The sequence below is a fragment of the Ornithodoros turicata genome, chromosome 10 (genome assembly GCF_037126465.1).
Source record: "Ornithodoros turicata isolate Travis chromosome 10, ASM3712646v1, whole genome shotgun sequence".
NCBI classification, from domain to species: domain Eukaryota; kingdom Metazoa; phylum Arthropoda; class Arachnida; order Ixodida; family Argasidae; genus Ornithodoros; species Ornithodoros turicata.
The window spans coordinates 32,133,379-32,154,886 of NC_088210.1; the positions used below are offsets into that span (position 1 = coordinate 32,133,379).

The following is a 21,508-nucleotide window of genomic DNA, read 5'->3' on the forward strand; positions in this document are numbered from 1 at the left end:
TGGAATTTCTGAAACTTTTTTTTTTTTCCACCGATATCAAGGCAGGTGAAGTGGAGTATTGCTGTGGAACTATTTAGCGATATATATATGTATATATTTATATATATATATATCTGTCTGCACTTTAATAGTATCTTAATGCAAGGTCACGCAACGCACAGTCAAGCACGTCTAACATACGCAATGTTCTTTCTCCGCTACACTTATATTTACATGTCGGTTTTAATCCACTTCTTTTCGATTCTGTATCGGACGGTATCTATAGTATGCTAGGGGGAGGTGGAGAAACTGGAAATACCAGAAAAGTTTACTAACATTCATCCAGTCAACACATAACAACGATAAAGTTGAGTTTCTTTTTTTTTTCCCCTTTCTTTCTTTCTTTTTCGTGCGTTATATTACACGTCTTAGAAGCGGAACATCTGTCACTTGGCTCGGTGGCCTCCAAAGGCTGTGCAATAATATGTATGCGGGTACCTCCGCGTGTGCTCGCGTTTGTGTACGTGTACATTTTTGATCTGCACGGAAAAACAAACTGTTGCGAAAGTTTAGTCGCACGCGGTTAAACAACGGCAGGTTCTGCCGGGGAGAGAGATGTTTGAACCATTTAATGGCGGAATCTTATGCCGGCCTTACGCCGGCATTCTGTTGGCAACGGATGTTAATGCAGTACAGATACGGACAACAAAACAGGCCCTTGCTGAGGCATGGAGGTGACGAAAGCTCTCGCGGAGAACGAGAGAGTACAGGGTGGAGAGAGAGAGAGAGAGAGAGGAGGTCAGACGGATGCGCAAATTGTGCCGCAAAGCTTAGGCAGCAACTAGCACCTTCTTTTCGATGAGTGGCCTGGGCATGTTGTGGTTTGACAGCTCCTTGTTGTTGCAGAGGCTGTAGCCTGCCAAGTCTTTGTCTTCGGGTACAACGTCTTTGTCAACAACAACAACACTTTTCACGTCCTTTGGCAAGTGGACCTGAAGCGGATGAAGCAGCTTGCTCGGTGTCGCCCTGGTGGGCGGGGTGTCGCACTGGCTGCGCAGGGCTTTCGAAGGAAGTGCGTACATGTCCTGGAAGATCACAATTACGAGAGCTGTTCACAATGTTTTATTGGATAGCACGGGGCCAACACAAAAGGAAACAGGACTGCAAGAGCAAACAGTATACGACTGACGATATACAGTTAGAGGCACGAATTTTACGTCTTATCAGGGTTCCTATAGGTCTCTACAGTAAAAATGTCTGAATTCTACGACAAAACAACGGAAATTCCACGTTTTTCTGCAACGCATAATGGTTTGAACACCGGCATGGCTACGTTGTCCCGTCACAACTCTCCACACGAACGTCACCATTCAAACACTCGCGTCGATGCCCACACAGCATTAAAATGTGCGCTCTCACATTCTCATACCTTGCGCAAAAATGTAACATTTTTTTATAATGCAATTTTTCCTGCAATCCAATCAAATCAAATCCTGCAATGCAATCAAAACTATGACGTTTGAGCACTCACACACCAGAATGCGCCGAATTACTTACTTTAAGTGCAGGAGGATGATAAAATGTTGATGCTTCGGAAAACCTTTTACGGCACTCCAAGATGATGTGCTGTACTTCCTGCAGGATGTCTTGCTTGGCCTTTTCGTCCACGGAGTGCCTTTCAAGAACCGTGTACAGGCCTCTCAACTCTATGCTCTCGCTATCGTCTTCTGGCATGCTCGCTTCTTCCATACCTACGCATAAGCCACATGAGCTCACTGCTAGAGGGCACAACTCAACAGCGCTAGTATTTCTTGCAGAAATCTAACACAGAACTTTGGAAACTGTGTTGTAAATGCATAAACACGTCCATACAAACTGTCAAAACAGAGACCCTTGCTACCTCTTAGTTACATGGAATAAATATCGATACTCTGTGTCTGTCTACTAGAGTGTCGTGTTTATTATGCTGGTAAACTTAAGAATTACACCTGATTCAATCCGTTTCAACCCGAATTGGTGTGAATAAGGTTCAGTTCAACCCGATCACACCCGAATTATTGAAGCAAAATATATCCAGATATTTATATCGGCCCCGTTATTGCTTCCTCAACTTCTACAATACTTTGTACTTCAGCTTAGCTTAGTATTTTTGTACAAGCGGTGGATGTCCCACAGAAGATGTTTCGTTCTAGAGCTGATTATCATCGTCATTCTACGCGTTTTCATAGAGCTGTTGCTGTCGTCTGCTACGGTAGTCGTCACGTCCGCTTCTGCGCGTTCAAAATTCGAATTTCCGTCGTCCAATCATGATGTAGATCTCCTAGCAGACGGGCTCCTCATAGGGGTTGCCGATTATGACGTGGTCGTTATAATCTAGTAGGTCGTGCACAGAAATTACCAACAGGCAGCAGGGACAATCATATGTGTGGCTTTTTGTTCTTTTTTCTTCTTCTTTTTCTAGGAATGTTCTTGTGAAAGATTGCACAAACAGTAAGAGAGCAACGATAAAAAAAACAAGAAAACACTGCGAGACACTTACCCGACAACGTGCTCAGGCTGCTGCTCGACATGGTCTCCTCGCCGTCAATGGACAGTCGTCCGCTGGACGTCTTTTCCGTGACCTCGGCTTTCAACTCCCCTTCCAACTGCAGTCGTTTCTTGTGATGCTTTGGTAGCGTCACCAGCAGTGGCGTACATGGCTGACTCTGCCTGCATTACATCGTTACCTCTTACTAGCTGCACTCAACGTAACTATTCTCAATGTAACAATGCAACTCAATGTAACAATGTATATTCCTTGCTTCCACACCTTGTAACATCACTCCGGAAGCAAAAGTTTGTTTTCCAAGAAATTCTTATGAATAGACTTGGCCAAGGTTGGTAAAGCTTAGTTTGGATCAGTTATGAGTAGGGCTTCCGGGTTGCCGTAGTTACCAAAAAGCACCGATAAACGTACACCAGTAAATTTCTTACGTGTTTGTTGAAAAGAAACGTATAAACGTAATAAACGTACGCCAGTAAATTTCTTGCGTGTTTGCTGAAAACAATTATACACCGACAACCACAGGTATGAGGACTTTACAGCACTTGTTTTTATTTCCTGTCGTTTCACATCGAACCGATTTTTAACTGAAACAACTTTGTAACTTTTTCGCAAGCACTGTTGTGACAAGAGGAACGGCGTGTGATTTTGCCGTAATCCCTCAATATGTAACTGGCAATTTATTATGGCAAGCTCAGGTTTTAGCAGTTGTTACTTTAACAAAAAATTGTAGATAAAGTCTCGCGTTCACTGTATGTACAGGCAATGTCAGTTTTGTTTCTGAATGTCTTTCAAAGAGTTGTCCTCGCGCTTAAAATATCACCATCGAAAAACCACAGGTTTGTGGTGAGCGAAATAACCACAGATTTTTCCCGCCGAAGATCTAGTAAATTAAACACCATAAGCCGGACACTGTAGTTACGAGATACATTTAGGAGACTGAAAATTTAAAGCTTCTTCAGATGTTTTCATTCGTTGCAGTTTTGTCACAACTCTGCCAGCAGGTTATGCTTTCTCACAATGCTCTTAAATTACTGGTCATTGTTTGCTGCAGGAGCTTAAACATTTCCGCTTCTTGCTCGGGTCGCGGAACGTAAATTTGGCAACAGAGCACTGGAAGAATTTTGTAAAATTTGTCAACAGGGTGTCTACCAAAATGTGACCTTCAAATTCCCTGACTTTTCCATGTTTCCACTGACTATTTCAAGCGAATTCCCCGACCAAAACAAAAAGGAAACTTGGTTGTCTGCTCCAACGTTTTGATACAGACCACTCACGAAACAGTTTACTGTTATTTTATTGTAGTGTTACTGTTTGTTAAGGGAACCTTTTTTTTTTACCCTTCGGTAGGGATAGCTAGTACTCTTTCTCATTTATGAACCTTGTCTTTATTCATTTATTTTTCGTTAAAGGTGATGTAATAGTGAGGATGACGTTCTTTTCCGTTGTCATACTGGCTAATTGCTACTCGCGACTAACCACACCGATCGGCACTCGCGATTCGCTACACATCATCCTGGCATTTTGTCTGCGACTTTCCCCCGACTTCTCCTGCTTTCTGGCTACTTCCCCGACACTCTCCCGACTTTCCCAGGTCGGTAGACGGCCCCGGTCGATAATCAGATGGACAGTTACCCACCTCTCGGGATCCGGCTTCACGCCGGTCACCTTGTGAAGTTCGGCGGGCACCTCGCCGGACACGTAGGTGAACATGGGATAGGGCACACTGGGCGAGAGAGAAAAAAAACGTGCGTCTTAAAGGACGAGCCGAGAAACACTAACCCTTCCAGCTTTCCTTCGAGCTGCTTACCTGTTTTTCAGATACACCGGTATATTCTGAGGAAGTGCAGCGGACAGGTGAGGCGGTAGCTTTCGGTCCTTGAGCAGGGCAGGATTCCATGGCTTGAAGGCCGAGGCTCTAGCCACCTGGGACTGGTACCAGAGGGCTGGGTCCAGGCCAAAGGCCATGTACGGGTGCATCATGGCAGTCAGGCGCACCTCATCCTCCGCGCGAATTTTCTTCTTTGCGCCCTCGACCAGTGGCGGATTCTGCAGGGAAGATCAACAATTTGTATAATAATCTGTGTAGATTTTTAGTCCCTTTAACGTAAATCAAGTCTGGATACTTTACGAACAGCGATCGTATTGATGAAGAAATTCGAAGTGGAAATATGTTATATATATAATATATTTTTAATATTTTATATATTTTATTTTGAAAAAAACAAAAAAACTGATTTACACATTAGCGTTCCGGTTGAAGTCTCTAGTTTTGTCTGAAGCATGTACTTTTTCGTTATCTATATGTGTATTACCGTATACGGCATCAGGAAAAGCGCTGACAACCCGCTCTCAACGGCAGTTATCCGCTTGCTTGCGGAGCAGATGACACTATGGCAGCGATGTCGTCTCGGAACCGAGACAGGTGCAATAAGGGAAACAATGACCAGACCACGACTGGCCTTCGTGTTTGGCGATTTGAAAGGGATGTCCGTCTTAATCATTTTTAGTGATAATGCTTACGCATGTGGGCCCCGCCATATACCTCAGTTATCTCTCACTCTTTGTGCAGCCATGAAGTTTGGAACAATGTCGTAGTGTACGTTCTGTGTACTGTTGCATCCGTTGCAACATTTCAAATGTTATCTTATTCTCGTGGCTGTGCTTCTGAAGTGGGGAAAATGCTTGATAGCTGCAACTTTCACCTGACACAGATAAATGAAACACCCTTGTTTTACGTGGACAGTGAAAGTTGTGGATTCCCGTGCAAACCCTCGACGTTTCTTCTCCGAGCTTCCGCATTATATATGAACGTGTGCATGGACTTAGATATACGTACAAAGGCATTCTATACTCTTTGGACCCATGTGTATTGAATCTTCTCCGCATTTTACCTGAGCAAGAAGTTGTAAGACAAATTAAATGCGAGTAAAGCCGTTACAAAATTTATGTGTCTGTTATACGAAAATTTGACACCTGTCACAGAGTACATGCTTTGCCATAACAGGCTAAGAGTACTCACATATAAACCAGTGGCAAACTCCAGAAAAGTTTGGGGAGGTATACTTTGGTGAACTTTAAGTGCCTTTTATTTATTTATTTATTTATTTATTTTAATAGTCATTTTGACAAACCAGCTCAGGAGAAAAACTAGAGCTCAAAATTTCCCTCAGGAAATCTTGAGGAGGATTTCATTTGATCGAGCCGTTTCTCCAATCTGTGCGCATGTGTTGTTGCGTATAATTCAGAAGAAAGCGGCACTAGACGCTGCAGAGATACACCAGGCTTAGTTCTACGTCCGGCGATAATATATTTTGCAACACCCGCCCCATGCGTCAGTGCTTTTCTCCCTGCAAGCCTGTTTCACATCAGCAGGAGCAGCACCAGTTTATGCTGCAACCAGTCTTGCCTACGATACTCTCATCTGAGGACGACAAACAACCCTCTCGAGGGTGCACAAAAAAACGTAAGCGGGCAATCACCCCTTTGCCGCCAGGCCGCCGGTCTCGCGGGCGGGCGGAGGGGCGCCTCAGCTACGGGAGCGCCGCCATCGTGGCTTTCCAGAGGGCGGAATTCCATTACGCATACACAGACGGCTCAGAGACGAAAGAGGAAACCGACAAAAGACTCCAATTTTTTTGTTTGTCCATTTAATGATGCGGGACTCCTTTCTTCTGTCGTCTGTTCACAAACAAAACGGAGAAGCCGTGCCAAGTACTTTGCGGCTGCCTTGGCTTCGTTCACGTGGACGCAATATTCCCCATCCGTTTCGTTTGGACGTGTCTTTTTTGGCCGTGATGCCTCGCCCGTTGAGGGACTTCAGCCGAGTGGTAAACACGGGCGAAGAAGAAACAATGAAATTCGCGACCAACGCTAATGTCGTCTGTCTAATGTCTGTCTAAGGTGGATGTCGTCTGCTAGGAAAAAGAGCGCAGACGACATCTGGAAAAGAAAGCCCCCCAAAAATGGTGTTCCAGAACGCACGGGTCTGTGCACGTCTTCCTAACCATTTGGATCTTGAAAGAGCACGCGGAACAATCTTATTTTCATTTGGAAGCGATCATTTTATGGTTTCGAGTGGTATTATAGCTATAGCCTCCGCCATCTTTCGGAGTTTTCGTACGCTTCGGTGCCCGCCCTCTATTGTCCAGATAACGAATTTCCGGACAAGCGAGTCAAGTGCGGGGATCTGTGAAACCGTCTATTACTCAAACAACGAAATAAATAAATAAATAAAAATAAAATAAAAATAATAATGACAACAATAAGTGTGTGTGTGTGTGAGAGAGAGAGAGAGACAAGGAGGCTGTATGGTGTAAATGCGTATATTCAGAACTCTCGCCCAAATAAGACATCTTCCTTTTTGCGCGTATCCACGGTGGCGCTTTTTTTTTTTTTTTTTTCTTTTTGTGTATGTGACGGTGAACTTTTCGAGTGGTCCCGATTAGAAGTCTGATACTTTTTTGCGCCTCTTGGGAGCCATCACAACAGTCTCCTGTGACTGACCTCCGACCAAAAAGGGGATCAAAGCGCAGGCTCAGTACAGAGCGCTTACACAGGAGGCTGCGTTCTTCGGGGACCACGCCGCCATGCAAATGCAAAGAACGGAGGCCGTTAACTCGTTTCCATATACACGCGAATCCAAGTGACACCGGTTCTGGAACACGGCTTCCAGTACTTCACGTCTGCATACGGCGCGTTAACCGGGTTTTTTTTTTTTTTTAAGGCCCAATATACTATCCATTCTCCTCGAACAGCTTAGAACAGGCCGTTGAATCAAACACGTGGCGCACTTTTGACACCTACGTGCTATCGGGAATGAATTACCGTCCAAGCAAAACGCGTGCCGTGCCATTGGCCATGCTTTACTCAATCGCTGCTGGGGAATCTTGCTTTCGCAGTAGGGAGCACAGCACGAAGGGCTGTCATTTGAGACGTGTGCACATGCAGCTGGCGTGTTATCCTGGTCAATTTCCCATCAGAATTGCTTGGACCGGCCCAGGAGTGTCCTATTAATAGGACTTCGCCCAAAGCTCTCTTGACTTTGTACTACAACGGGAAACTGCATATGTTGGTTGCAACTGCAACTGTTTTTTGTCGGTTGTTGGTCATTTTGATGGGAAAGCACGCTCCTAATTTGCCTTAGCGAAGAATGTAGGTGTGCAAACAATTATAACGCGGCAATAACGTCACCACAACACAAGATACCCAAATGTCTCGCGCTCGCCCTCAAAGGCACCCACCACGCAGGAGACCACGTGCTTTGAACAACCAATAGGAAAGATTATGCGAACGCAAAGAACATACACCATAAAAGCAGCAGAATAGACAAAAAACGAGAGAATTCCACAGGACAGCTACTTTTTTATGACGTACCGCTAGCAATTGCCCCCAACAACACATCTATGGATGTCCAGGAATATCCGAGAACGGACATTTGGACGTCCCACGTACATCCTTCTCACGTCCGTCTTATGTGTGAGAGAAGGGCAGAATGAGACAGAAAAACAGCGCCACTGTAGCGCCCAGGGACGTCCCGTGCGGACATTAATGGATCAAAGTGGGCAGGTGCAGGGAACGCAAGCGTAGAACATACCAGATTATGTTTCTGCTACGACCAAATTATGCGACCAGTAATGAAAGAAGCAACAAGAACATATCAGCATACGTAGCAGCACAAACCAGTCATACCCTGTTCCTGTTGCATGGGATAGTGATTCTGCTGTGAAAATCGATAACCCTTCCAAGGGAGCACATTGACCCACACACAACGACGTGCAACCTATCCCGATCGAGTAACAGGAATATGTACGGAAACAGGAAACGCTGCCAGATGTGTTTTTTTTTTATCGTGCCGTTTTATTGGTGTGTAACACGAGAGGTGTTTTTCTCGTAACAGAAGCCGTCAGAGGTAGGCTACCGTTGCAGACGACAGTTTCGATGGGAACAAAGCGACACCGGCGACGAAACGTCGCATTTCCTTTCGGCTGTCGCTCAAATCTCATTCCTTCCTTCGGAACGGGCGCCAACAGAGGCGGAGGTACATCCTTTTTCCGCAAAAGCGGTGTCTGACACTTCACCTCTTTTTCTATGAACATGGAGCTCTGTAAACAATGATCAGGAATGCCTTTTTCTTGATAATCATTACTGCCACCTGCTCAGCAAGAATCTCAACACTGGGCGGCCTTAACCACAAATGAATGGACGGTGTACGCGTGCAAGTCCGCCGAACGCACAGAGATCGGAAACAAAGCTGAATGAGCGCAGTGTCGTCTGCTTTGGAGCGAACGCATAAGAGGCGAAATTTATTGCAGACAAAATACGTTGCTTGCGCAATGCGCAGTTTTTAACGTTTCCAATGCGATTTTTGGGAACGATTCCCAGTAATGCTCCACATCTAAAGACGTCGACTGACTAAGAAATAACGTGCGCGGAACGGAAGGGACAATAAATAAAAACGGGACGAAAGAAAACACATGCAGCTCTATAAAGATGACAGCGCGTTGCCATAATTTTCTCCTCGCCAATCCAGGTGGCGCCACCGCACACACCAGTGCAAAGGAAGCAGAAACTGCCGGAGCAGACTTCTGAAAGCTCTCACCTGATTTACAACTTCTGCGAAAATACGCAGCGATGATTTTTTTGCGTTTTTATTTCTATCCCGACAGGCCGGGATTTATATGAAGCTTTTGGAGCCTTCTGGACCGTCTGCGAAACAAAAAAGGGTCGAAATTAAATATGGGGTGGTGGAGGTCGGGGGCAACGCGCGAAGGATGCTCCGAAGTCCATATTTTACTTTGTTCTTTGGTTCCAGGGAGAGAGAAGGGGGTTGAGTCCAAGGCCAACCGTCAACGCACAACGGGTTGTAAATCCAGCATGCACAGATGGCAGGCAAACAAACTCGTATAACAGACTAAGATGACATGCGGGTGACTTGTTTATGATCAGTCTTCTTTTTGCTTCAGTGCTGTTTCCAAACAGTCGTACTGTGAAACCCGTTGTGTAAGAAGGAGGGTGGCGTCACTCATTTTCAAGAAACTGCCGGATGGCTTTTTGCGTTCCTGCCATGTAACGTAGCGCCAGTTTCCGCCCTGGCGGGAATCTGAAATATCTTTTGGTCGTGCGGTTCACCTACACTGCGGGTTAACCGGTGAGAGCCAGAGATGGTCCGAACGGTCGAATTCATCGCCTTATATCTGACTGAGAGGTTGGACAGTGGCGTGGGCGTTATGGCGGGAAATTCAAATGTTTACAAAACGATTTTAACTCTTTTTTATTGGGAAGAGGTAAAAAAATGTGTTTTTCTCGACACACTGACCACAGCAACAACGAACAATGGACAAACCGTTTTATCTGGGGCCATACTCTCAACTTAATCAGCAACCGGATTCTTTTTTTTTTTTTTTTTCAAATTCTTATTCAATCCATGTCGCCAAGTGTTATTCGCGCACACGGGGGAGTTATGTTTATGTGCGCAACTTCGTCCGGGCACTTTCCTAGCATACGCCGCATACACTGCGTATGAAAGAGAGTCCGTTGTGTAACATGCCAGATAGTCTGGAAGGGTCTGCGAACTCTGACAGTCCACGCATCTCATTATAAGATGGCCGCCATAATCATAAATCAAGCTCTCTTTGATGCGTTTCCCACTCCTAAGTACAACCATACGCGCTATTTTTTTCGCTCACGCGTGAGCGTTTCGCCTTTGAGAAAACATCTGCATGAAGGAAGCGCTAGCGAAAACAAATCTGGGCCCGAGCGCGGCGCCAGGCAAGCCAGACGAAACACAACGCTGCGGCGTTTCGCAAAAACGTGGTGCAAGAGGCGCCGGAAATTTAGAAACGCGGCATTTTAAAGGCAAAACAGTCAAGGTGGCGCCATCATCGCGTGTGCGCCATATTTGCATACAGAGGGGGGGTAATACTCGGTAGCAGCGACGTCAAGCTTGGCGAAAGTAGAGAGAGAGAGAGAAAATGTCACGATACTGCCAAGATTTCGGGTTTTCTTTTTTTTCCTTTTGACTTCCTCACGCTCTATAGTTCACATATTGAGAGCGCCTGTCGTGATGTGAATGCAGCATTCATCTTGTCCTCAGGCTGCACAGAAACTGTTGGGGGGATATATTTATTAGAACAAATGGGGGGAAAAAGGGGGAAGAAAAGGAGGAAAAAGGTCAGCCAAACAGTATGTCGGCTTGCTATGCCACAACAAACAAACAAAAAAAAAAGAAGAAGAAGAAGAGAGAGAATAACTAGGAAATAAAGGATAGACAAACAAAATGATGGATGAGATAGATTAAAGACAGATTAGATTTAAAAAACGATAGGTGAGGGTAAAGTGTATGAGGGTAAGGGGTGAGGGTGTGGCACTGACGAATGAGATGCTTTGAAGTGCTTTGGTCACAGAGTCTGTGCACCACAGAAACTGGATTCAACCAAACAAAGGCCGAGCGCACGTAAACTTTGTTACTGGCCTGCCAACATTGGTTGCAGATATCGCCTGCTGCACCGATAGCAATTTTATAATTCCGTACCAATTATATTTCAGGTTTGATGCGAAAGCTCGAGCATCGGCAACCTGTATTTAATTTTAACCATTAGAGAGCGATCTCATAACACGCCACTTTTTTTTTTCGCTACAGTGCAAAAGCGTCTTCTGCTACGAATGAAGTTCCATGCGTGCCTTCCGGTCCCACTTCGCCTATTCCCATTTCGCCTAACGCTTTTCGTCGGATCATCGCCAAATCCGGTTCCCTCACCCAGAACTGCTCGGTGTCCTAGTTCGCCTAATGTATGTGCCAAGCAGTCCCATCTCGCCTAAACGTGTTAGGTGAAAGAAATAAGGCGGTTCTCTTTGTCCCTTGCAGCCTGTGCTTGATCATCATTGAAGATCGCATTTTAAGCAAAATGCCTATTTTGCTTCGCACTCCTATCGTGTATATAACCCACATACGAACACAAAATCACATTCCCCGTGTTTATTCGAAGTTTTCGCTCACGAAGCACTTCGTGTCTACATACAACAAGGCCGATGAAGCCGAACAACACATCTTTAAAGGACAACCTGCATAGATCAACAACAATGGTTAGTTAAGGTGCATCAGATGTCTGACAGCCACCAATAAGTATATAGATCAGTCTTCGTTCGTCCTCTCCAAGTTGTTTCCCTCCTCGCTGTGCGATGTCGAAAACGATATTTCTCGCTCACTGATACGGGCAAATACAACTGAAGATGAACAGCTTGGCCACATTTATTGGGATGCTCAACTTGCCAGTCGAAAAGCAAGAGTGCAAGTTGCGAGTTGAAGTATTTAGGAGGGGGCAACCACAACTTCCATACTAATGCACCGAGCTCAGAAAAAACCTTCGCCGAATTACGAGAAAAGGTTACCACAGGTTGGCTGACAACACTGGGAAAACAAGTGACATTTTGATTTAAAGTACCAGAGGCCTGTCCACGTTCGCAAGCGGGGGTTGCAAAAAAAAAAAAAAAAAAACGAGGGGGTCTCGTAATTACAGTCATGTACTAATATCTCTACGTGTCATTTTGCGCATGCGTCTAGAGAGAATAATAATCTAAAATAGAGAAAGAAACAGCGTGCACACACACACAAACACGTGAATTCCTTCAATTTTTATGAATTCCAGTTCGTTCAATGTACGAATGGGAAGGCACGATAGCAGACGAGATGATGCAGACGCGCGAGCACGATTGCAGACGACAGCATAAACGCCTCTGGACGAGTTCGGCTAGCGCTGCGCCCCAATCCACTCCTGGCGTGCGAAAAAAATAAAGGGAAATAAAAAGCAGCCCCGTGATGAACTGCAGCTCACAGCGAAGTGCCCGACACGAAAGCGTGCTTGCGAAATTGCGGGCGCCTGCTGAAACGCCGTCGCAGAAAAAAGCGTCTGGCAACGCGCACTCAATGGCCATCGTCTGCTTGCGTGGCGAGCGTACGGCATTGCGACAGCAACGTCATCAGATGCCAGACGCGATACGGGAAACAATGACCAGACGACAACTGGCCTTCAGAAATAAATACGCGTATTACTGAAAGGAACGCTCATCACAATGCATTGCCTTAGAAACATATTATAGAATTGACTGGTACGCCAGCACTCCATTCAGTAAAGATCAACCCTCGGCTCGAACAATTAAACAAACAATCCTCGTGTAATCGCACCTTTTGGTAGTGCATTTGGGAGAGGGAAACGATTGTGAGATCCTCCTCCTCCTCCTCTATCTAAAGTCCCCATAGAACCCTCCCGAAATAGCTTTCACGCTTGTCAACAAAAACAAAAACAACTCATTGTCAAATGAGCAACAAATGAGCAACTTACAGCCCAGTGTTGCTTATAATAATCGCTCGTGGAAGGGAACACAGCGTATAAATGAAACTGAACGCTCGCCAGCAATGGCATCAAGACACACCGCAGACACGAATGGGACAATGCAGAGATCTTTTTTTTTTTTTCCTCTCTCTCGGGACGTTGGGACACCCGGTTACAGGAACGCGGAAAACAGGCAAAAGAATTCACTTTGGCGTCGTGCAAATGAGGTGAAGCCAAAAAAAGACCTACGTCGTTTATTCAGGCTTCTGCCGCAAACCTCTTGCGTAAACAAAAGTTGGCGACAGACGCCGGTTCGTCTTGTCCTCCGTGGCGTACGCCACGGAGGGGAGGGGGCCATGGCCTTGTTGCGGGCACAGCACACCGCATATACAGTGAACCCTCGTTATTATGACCATGGTCGTTCCCGAAAATTCTGGTCATAATGCGGAATTGTCATATTAACGGGGGAGATTTGCAGATGTTTCACAGCATTGTCCCCCAAGAGTATGGTCGTAAAGCGCGTATGTCAGATTATCGGGGGTCATATTAACGAGGGTTCACTGTACAGCGAACTCTCGTTAATATAACCCCCGATAATCTGACATACGCGCTTTACGACCATACTCACGGGGAACCGTTGCAGTGAAACCTCCGCAAATCCCCCCGTTAATATGACAATTCCGCACTATGACCACAATTTTCGCGAACGACCGTGGTCATAATAACGGGGCTTCACTGTAGTGTATATCATTGTTACTTTTAACGCGCAATTAGCGCCTTAGCGCCACCAAGCTCATTTGGCCGAAAGAGCCCGAGATTCGCAGTCAGCTGTGACAGCCTTGTCGACCTGCTTGCCGAATTGCTGCAGGAAGGTCTGGCGCAGACTTCCGGTGAGCCTCATCGACCGGGCCCGCTTGTTTACGCCGAAGCCGCGATCAATGAAGCTCCCTTTCTCCTTCCATCGGTATGCCGCTTTCGCTCGCGTATAGTGGTCGTCACATAGAACCACAATTTCCCCCGACACTATGCGACAGGGAAGTCCTCGCAAAAGTGAGTAGAAGAGAATGGATTTTTTTTTAAGGTTGTTTGTTCGGGGGGAAAAGTGGTTCGGGGGAAAAGTGGTTCGGGGGGGGGGGGGGGGTACGAAGGCAGGTAGGAGGTATGCAGGTTTTCGTAAAGCGACGACAGTAAAAATTAAAGAGAGCAACTTCGCTTCACGCGCCAAGACTCCGTATCCTTTCCGTATCCGTTCCCTCCGTATCGTGAATGGTATCGTAATCGTAATTGTAAATACTACTTTTTTTTGGAAACTAATACTAAAAACAAAAACAAAAATGTTGGTGTCACGAATAGGTTGTTGTCGAACGTCGGATTTCTTACAGGGTTAACCGTCAATTACCTGAACCTGCGGAGTCACTCTAAAAACTGAGTTTCACCGCATGGCACCCTCTGCGCCAACCGTTGCCACGAATGATAGGGTTACCGCTTTTGATTCGAGGAGAGAGGGAGGCGTACGCCTTTTTGCGTCAATTATCATATATCCAAACCGATACAAAAAGGCGTACGCCCCCCCCCCCTCTCTGTCTTCGAATCAGAAGAGATAATCTAATCATTCTTGGCAATGGTTGGCGCAGAGGGTGCATTGCGGTGAAGTTCAGTTTTTAGAGTGTTCTCGTTGATGACAGTCGTCATTACGCTCGACGAAGGAATCGGAGTTTATGTTGAAAACGAACACGAAAAACAAAGACCCGGCCGTTTCAGGTACCGTGACTTCCACGACTCAATATGCAGCGCTCTGACGCTGGTTATAGAGAGTCCGAATTGGGCGGCATGTGTGGTTTAGTGAAACTCCCAATTGAAGAACTATAGGTCTTCACAGAAGCTTCCAAAACACACGTGCCATGCATATACCTATAAAAGTTCACCCATGCCGGCGCGCCGCACTCACCAATTACTCAATGTAGGTGGAAAATCCCTGTGCCCGCGTGGAACTCTAATTGGTACGTTTCATCGTGGTCAATTGCAAACCGATTCAACATCGCAATCCAAAGTTACAACCAAAAACCTACAAATCCCTATGGACAAACATTCAAGATGGAAGCCATATTGGGTAAACTGTGTTAGGTAGCTATTCCTGTATAATGAATAGTTGGGAGTAGATTTACACCTAGAGCCAGTCAGCCTTCCTGCTTCTCTGATCGTTACTCGAGCGTGACGTAGCCCAGAAACGAGCCAGTTTGAGCCGGACAGGCAGCCACACGTAGCCAATAAGCATTCTGCGTTTGAAATTGTCTGCGACGATTGACCGACGCGGACGACACCGTGACAAAGGAGAGCAAGGAGTCGTCCAGCAACCACCACCTATATATAGAAAGCTTGCTGACTCGTCGAAGCGACGTAACAACTAAGAGTCAGCCAACCAGGACCGTGCTTTCAACGGCCGTAGCCAATCGCGAACGCGCTTTCAGCGGTCGCAGCCATGGAGACGAGCCATCGCCAGCCGCATGGGCAGCCACTGTCGTCTGCGAGTAGTGAACATCTCTGCGTGCTAAATCGGAAAACGAAACGCGAAACGGTCCTATATTTTTCTTAGGACAAATTTTCTGGAAAGCGTGTTGCACTTTTACTCTACAGGTTCAAATTTGTGAAGTTAGATGCATTCATATGCTAGTTCTTGAATTCGCAGAACGGCGAATCGCAGTAGCAGACGAGTTCTGACTTCGTGTGCACACAGTCTTGTCTGCTTCAGGAAGTGTCGTCTGCTTCAATCTGCTTCGTCTGCCGCCGACGATTTCAAACTGTCTTTCTGTGGCTACCAAGTGGCTGCCCATGTGTCTGATGGGGGAGGACCTCGATATTCCCGGATGCGAAATCCCCGATCTCGAAACAAGTAATAGCGAGGAGTACACTCTTAAAAATGAACTTCACCACATAGCACGCTCCTAGCCAACCATCACCCCGAATGACAACGTTCTCGCCCCTGATTTGTTGAAAACGGGAGGAGGAGCCTATTTTGGCCATTATGCACGGCACAAAATAGGCTCCTCCTCCCGTTTTCAACAAATCTAGGGCGAGAACGTTGTCATTCGGGGTGATTGTTGGCTAGGAGCGTGCTATGTGGTGAAGTTCATTTTTAAGAGTGTATGCTCGACTGCTCCTCCAGATGATATGCCGTGTCTTGCAGCTCGTCAAAGTTATTTTGTATACCGCGACGTCCGTATTTTCTAACCTCGCACGTCTAAATAAAATGCCGAAGTTTCGAAAGGTAGAGCCTGGCCCTGTTTACCCCGACTGTCGGAGAAACGAATGAAGGAAGACAGAGGCAGCTAAGCGCATCAAAAGTGTCCTGGCGTGTTAAGAGCAAAATTTGTCCCAGTCTATGCCGGCCTGCTGGGAGCAGGCGCCGGAGGAGGCAAGACAGATCCCGAAAAAGGCTCCCGTAAGCTTTGGGAAAATAAACGGAGACCGCGATTTTTGCAGATATATTTGCCAGGCAATCACTTCCGCATGGGGGCTGGCTCGGTCGGTATATGGAGCCCTGTCGCCCCCCCCCCCCCACCCTTTACTTGGCTGCAAAGGGAGGTGCATACTCTCTATCTAAGTTTTTGGGTACTTTGAGTGAGCTGCACGTTACGCGCATGCGCCGTACGATCGCGCAGGTTGGGGTACTTGCCGTAAATTCAGGGCTAGTTTTTAAAATATTTTTAGAATTCTTTAGAATTTTTCAGAATCTTTAGAATTTTTCAGAATTTTTAGATTTTTTAGAATTTTCAGATTTTTTTATAGAAGTTCTACAGTACAGTGGCTCGCTTCCACCATTTTATATTTGTTCTTCGAGTTTTTCATGCCGTGCGGGGCAGCAAAGAACAATCTCACCTTAATTTTTTTTAGAGCTGGTGATAAAGGTCCATCAAATGTCCGTTCGTTTGTTCGTTGTGTTTGTCCGTTTTTTTTTGTTTTTTTTGTTTTTTTTCGATTTCCCTCGTCTCGGGGTTCTTCAGCATGGATCTATCTTACGGTGCCGTTCCCGGAAAGATATTTTCGTTAAAAATCTACCTTACAAACGCTCGAAAAATATCGTCCGTATCGGTTAGTATATACCACGGTGTTTTTTAGTAGACAGCGTCGACATGGAGCATTGATGATGTACGCAACAATCCGCAAGCGCACGCAGCTTAAAAGGAGCGACACTGCGAATAAAAAAATCTGAACAAAATGAAGTAACACGTTCAGGAACGTACATGAACACGCATGACGATTCACTGTATACGCGAACAATCACAGTGCTACACTCGCAGTCGTAAACCATTCACCTCTTAGATTCGAAAAAAAAAATAGAAAAAAAAAAGAAGAGTGAAAGGAAGCTGGCGGCAATGGTTCCCACACACGGCCCCCGCCGATTCCCAAATTCCAAAAGCAAGCGACCTCGCCAAGTTTAGGGCGAAAAAGCGTCAGCGACGTAAAAACCCTGTCATCCTTTCGCTGCACCAGACATTCTGTCTTCTGTGAGTCCGCCAGGGAAACAGAAGCGCATGCATGCATGCATGCACCTTGTCCTCGTAGGTGGCCCCTTGTGAAGAGCGTCGCCGACCGATTCGTTCTATCCGCTTGACACTGGCTTTTGTGACCGCCCCGTACTCCCACGACTATATGCTGCGGCGGTGAAAGTGCGTCTATTTTGAGATTCTCAAAAAAGGAATCCCTTCTTCCTCCTCCTGGGAGTGGCACTAGACGCACGTGTGTTCTATGGATCCGCCGGCTGGCAGCTGTCTGGCTTCGGGGCAAAAAGTTCCGCTCACACATACACAGGCCAGGGGGTCAATGGTGTCTGTATCCCCACGGTAGTCAGAGAGAGTCCCGATAGGGGGTATGCGTGCAGGTGGCTCGTAAAATTCAGTGAGGTAAACATGAAACTATACGATTCTTTCTTCTTGTTTCGAGACTTACTGTTCAGTTGCAGTGAAAACGGCACACTGGAACAACTAAGCGCTTTCAGTTTCCTCTTTTAGCACTTTCGTTTTCATTCCCATGACGTCATCCGCGGGAGACCGCCACTGTCGCTAGCGGGCAGATGTGCTGCTATCGGCAGCCATATTGTGGGTCCCATCCAAGATCACCCAGATCGTACTCACCGTATATTTATTGTTGCGAAGTTACTGTGCTGTGTGATTTGTAGCACATCCAAGGAATTTCCAAAAATCCAATCCAATCCAATCCAAAAAAGCACATGGCAGCGAATGAAGGCGGGAACATATAACTTCGAGCAATGCTGCGGGGTGACGTCAGGTGACGTCATTTCGTGCTATGTAGAGATTGGGAAAGGGCAACAGAAAGGAAAGGGAAACTTTTTTGGGTTCCCGGCCGAGACGCGCAGAAAGAACTGCGACGTCCACCCGTTACAAAGGGCATGGTCATCATCATCATCATCGTGTTAGCGCCGGGAAGCAACTGTGGCTATGATGTGCACAGATGGAGAGAGGACAGCAGGAAGAAGTTGGGGGATAGTAAGCGTCCTGGGCCGACTTCAGGGGGAAACTGTGCAGACATTCGTCTGGAAAGTCTGCGGGAAGACCTATATAGAGAAATCCCCAGACAGCACAACCGGTGAGGGGGGGTTCGAACCCGAGTCACCTCCCAGTCTCCTCGTGGAAAGCGGTGATGATCCCATAACCCCTATGACACGGGAGCTGGTAAAGGGAAAACTGCTGGTATTTCAACACACGGACGGCAGTGCCATCCTTTCAGTGTATTAATATATAAGTATCCATATTTACCTACGTGGCAGTATCGAGTGTTGTGTACGTGCTTGAAGTTAAATTGCTATAAATGTCTGTTGCAAGTTCCCGCTCCTGCTAAGGCCCCAAGAGGAGACGGCTGTATTTTCCTAATAAGATATAAGAAATTTGCACATTTGTAATGAAATGATAGAGCTTCAATTGCACATTTCAGGACCTGTTGTAGACGCTGAAATATTGTACGAAAACTGACTAGCGTTTCAGTTGTCCCGCGTCTAACTGGTAAAATGAAAAATAGCTCCGACTTCGGGACAGACCTAAAACTCTTCAACCGCTACCTGCTTTCAAGAGCTTCCATGAAGACAGCGTAATAAAAGGACCATACAAAGGAGAATTTCCGCCGTATTCCTATCAAGGAATGGCTCCGCAAGTCCCACACACACACCCCTAATGCACCCCAAAGACATTGCGACGCCGCCCCAAAATACCTGCAGGAAGGACACAAAAGCAGCTGATATGGATATGTCACCGCAACGAGACACAAACACGTAACCAAGATGAAAATACTGGGGAAATCCCTGGTATCGCTCCACGAGACTGATCTTTTTTTTTTCACTCTCTCTCTCTTATCGGTCCGTGTGCTCCCATCCTCCTTTTTCTCCCCACCGAATTCCTTATTAATCCCGCGGCGTCGCGTGGAGATGGAAGAAAATTCCTCGGATGTATAGCATTAGCCTGTCAGGAGGGTCATGACGGAAGAGGTTGGTGGAGCCTCAACGTTATAGCCTCAAACCCAGCATCCTTTTTTTTTTCTGTCTCTTCTTCCGGCGTCTGTACGTGGAAAACGAAATCTTGCCTCCAAGAACTCTTCTCCAGACAACTTCTCATTAAAATAAATAAATATATAAATAAATAAATAACCTACTGGCTGCGAGTTATTCTAAGTTCTCGACGTTGAGAACGTATCTCTTAGGCGAAAGGGCTTGTAACTATCCAAGTATTTTCAGACTTTCTTAGAAAGTTTGCTACCGGAGCTAAAACTACGTTAACTCTAACGATTATTAAATCGACCCAAAGAAATCTACCTTCACCTTATAGTGCCGTTTATTAACTTCGCGGTAATAATACTTTATTGTTACTTAGCTCCTCGTCCGTTTATATTTTTTTTTCTTCTGAAACTTTTTTTTTGCGGAGCGTAGAGTTTTCCGATACGAAGTAGTGATCATCGCGAAAGTGGCGCACAGGTATAATAACAACAACTACTACTTTGTCTTTAAGATGGTGAGTAGGAAGGAATAATAAAAAAAAAATGAAGGATAACGTTTGCAAATTGCATCCTTTTACATCGCAATATTATTTCGACCTCTTTTACTCAAAAGACAAAGGTAGCACCTACCGAAATAGTGAATAGGACCCCTGCCGGCTAGGCATCACATCAGATTGAGCTCAGCCAGTGGGAAAACAACAAAACTGGACTACTACACACTGACGTAGTACTGTTCTCTGACTGTTTGACTATCTCACATAAACATAGATTCCATGAGACAATTGATGTTCTGAGGCTGCAAACACATAGAAAGGACAACTACACACAAAGCCTCATCATTAGATTCCACGTGTGCAGAAGGATAATGAACTTGGTAAACCTTGACTATACTTCCAAAGCTTTCCCGAGCATAAACCAATACCACCGACGACGAAAATAATAACAAAACGACACCACATATGCAAATAGATGTGCATACCTGGGCGTGGCAAAAAAAAGAAGAAAAAAAAAAGTAGGCGCAGCCACAATAAATGGTTAGCCCACATGTTCTATCCACGTATACGTCACTCTTCTTTCCTAACCGCTAGGGGGGCGCTTTTGCATGTTTGTACTCTGTTTACGTACCTATATAAACTCGTGACAGTAAACAGGGAACCCCGTCGGTTTACTTATCACCATGTCGACAGCAAGGCGTGAGACAAATGTAACCACACGTGACCACATGCCATATATCTTAAAGGCAGCGCCAGAATCCAGTTAACGCGCCCACTGCAAAACCTCGAACCCAGCCCAAGACGAACGGGTTAAACCGCCATCACCGCAATACGTCACCTGCCCCAAAATGCGGAAGTACCCGTATGCCTTCATTTATTTTATACTGCAGGAGAAGAAGGGGGGCGTGGCGGTCGACACCTTCATTTGCCTTTCAAATTGTCCGCAGGGGCGACGGTGACCACCCGGCGGCGCCACCTGCGTGCGAAGGTCACGTGGTACCGCGGCTTGCACCAAAGAAAAGACAGTGGGATATGACAAAGGGAGGTGAACGAGAAGGCGGTAGGAAGGAGTGAGAGAGGGGGGAGGGGGATGGTGTGTGTTGGGCCGACTTCATTTGGCCCGACATCTGCCTGCCTAGAAAACTTGTCGAAAAACGCAAAGGGCAAACCCTTCGGCAGCACAAGCCAGTGTGGAGGAAAACAACAACCACTACAGTCAAACTCCTTTATAGCGAACACCTTTTTAACGAAAATACAACTACAGCAAATTTTTTTGCGGTCCCGCTGGAACCGTATAGGTTCAATAATGGACATCCTTTTTAACGAAAATACCTTTACTGCGAGTTTCGTTGTAAAGGAGTTTGACTGTATTATTTTGCTGATGATGTTTTGTGGGCGCTTCATTATACCCACCTCCTTCTGGTATCTAGCATATATGAGCTTGGAGTCTGTATACTACTGCGTCAATGAACGCACGATGTATCCGATAACATTATCATATATCAGAAGATTCCGCGTATTCGCGGAGTTTTCTCATCCACAAAACGTGCTCGACGGAGAAGTGTTATGCAGAAGGGCGTATGCAGAACCGCAACAACAGCTAAATTATGCATCGTTAAGCCTCTCCTCCACCCTCGAAAGCAGGAGCACATGATGTTTGT

General features: G+C 46.1%; 1 protein-coding gene across 1 annotated transcript in view; it reads right to left on the bottom strand.

Moving 5' to 3' along the window:
- Positions 1–370: 370 nt before the first annotated feature.
- Positions 371–21,508, bottom strand: part of LOC135369927 (ski oncogene-like) — a 57,516-nt gene continuing 36,378 nt past the window's right edge. Inside the window, exons 3-7 of the mRNA XM_064603520.1 lie at positions 4,332–4,570; positions 4,161–4,247; positions 2,519–2,688; positions 1,537–1,730; positions 371–1,064 (exon numbers count right to left, since the gene is read on the bottom strand). Coding sequence (XP_064459590.1) covers positions 810–1,064; positions 1,537–1,730; positions 2,519–2,688; positions 4,161–4,247; positions 4,332–4,570 — 945 coding nt within the window. The 3' untranslated portion in view covers positions 371–809. The remainder of the gene's footprint in view (positions 1,065–1,536; positions 1,731–2,518; positions 2,689–4,160; positions 4,248–4,331; positions 4,571–21,508) is intronic.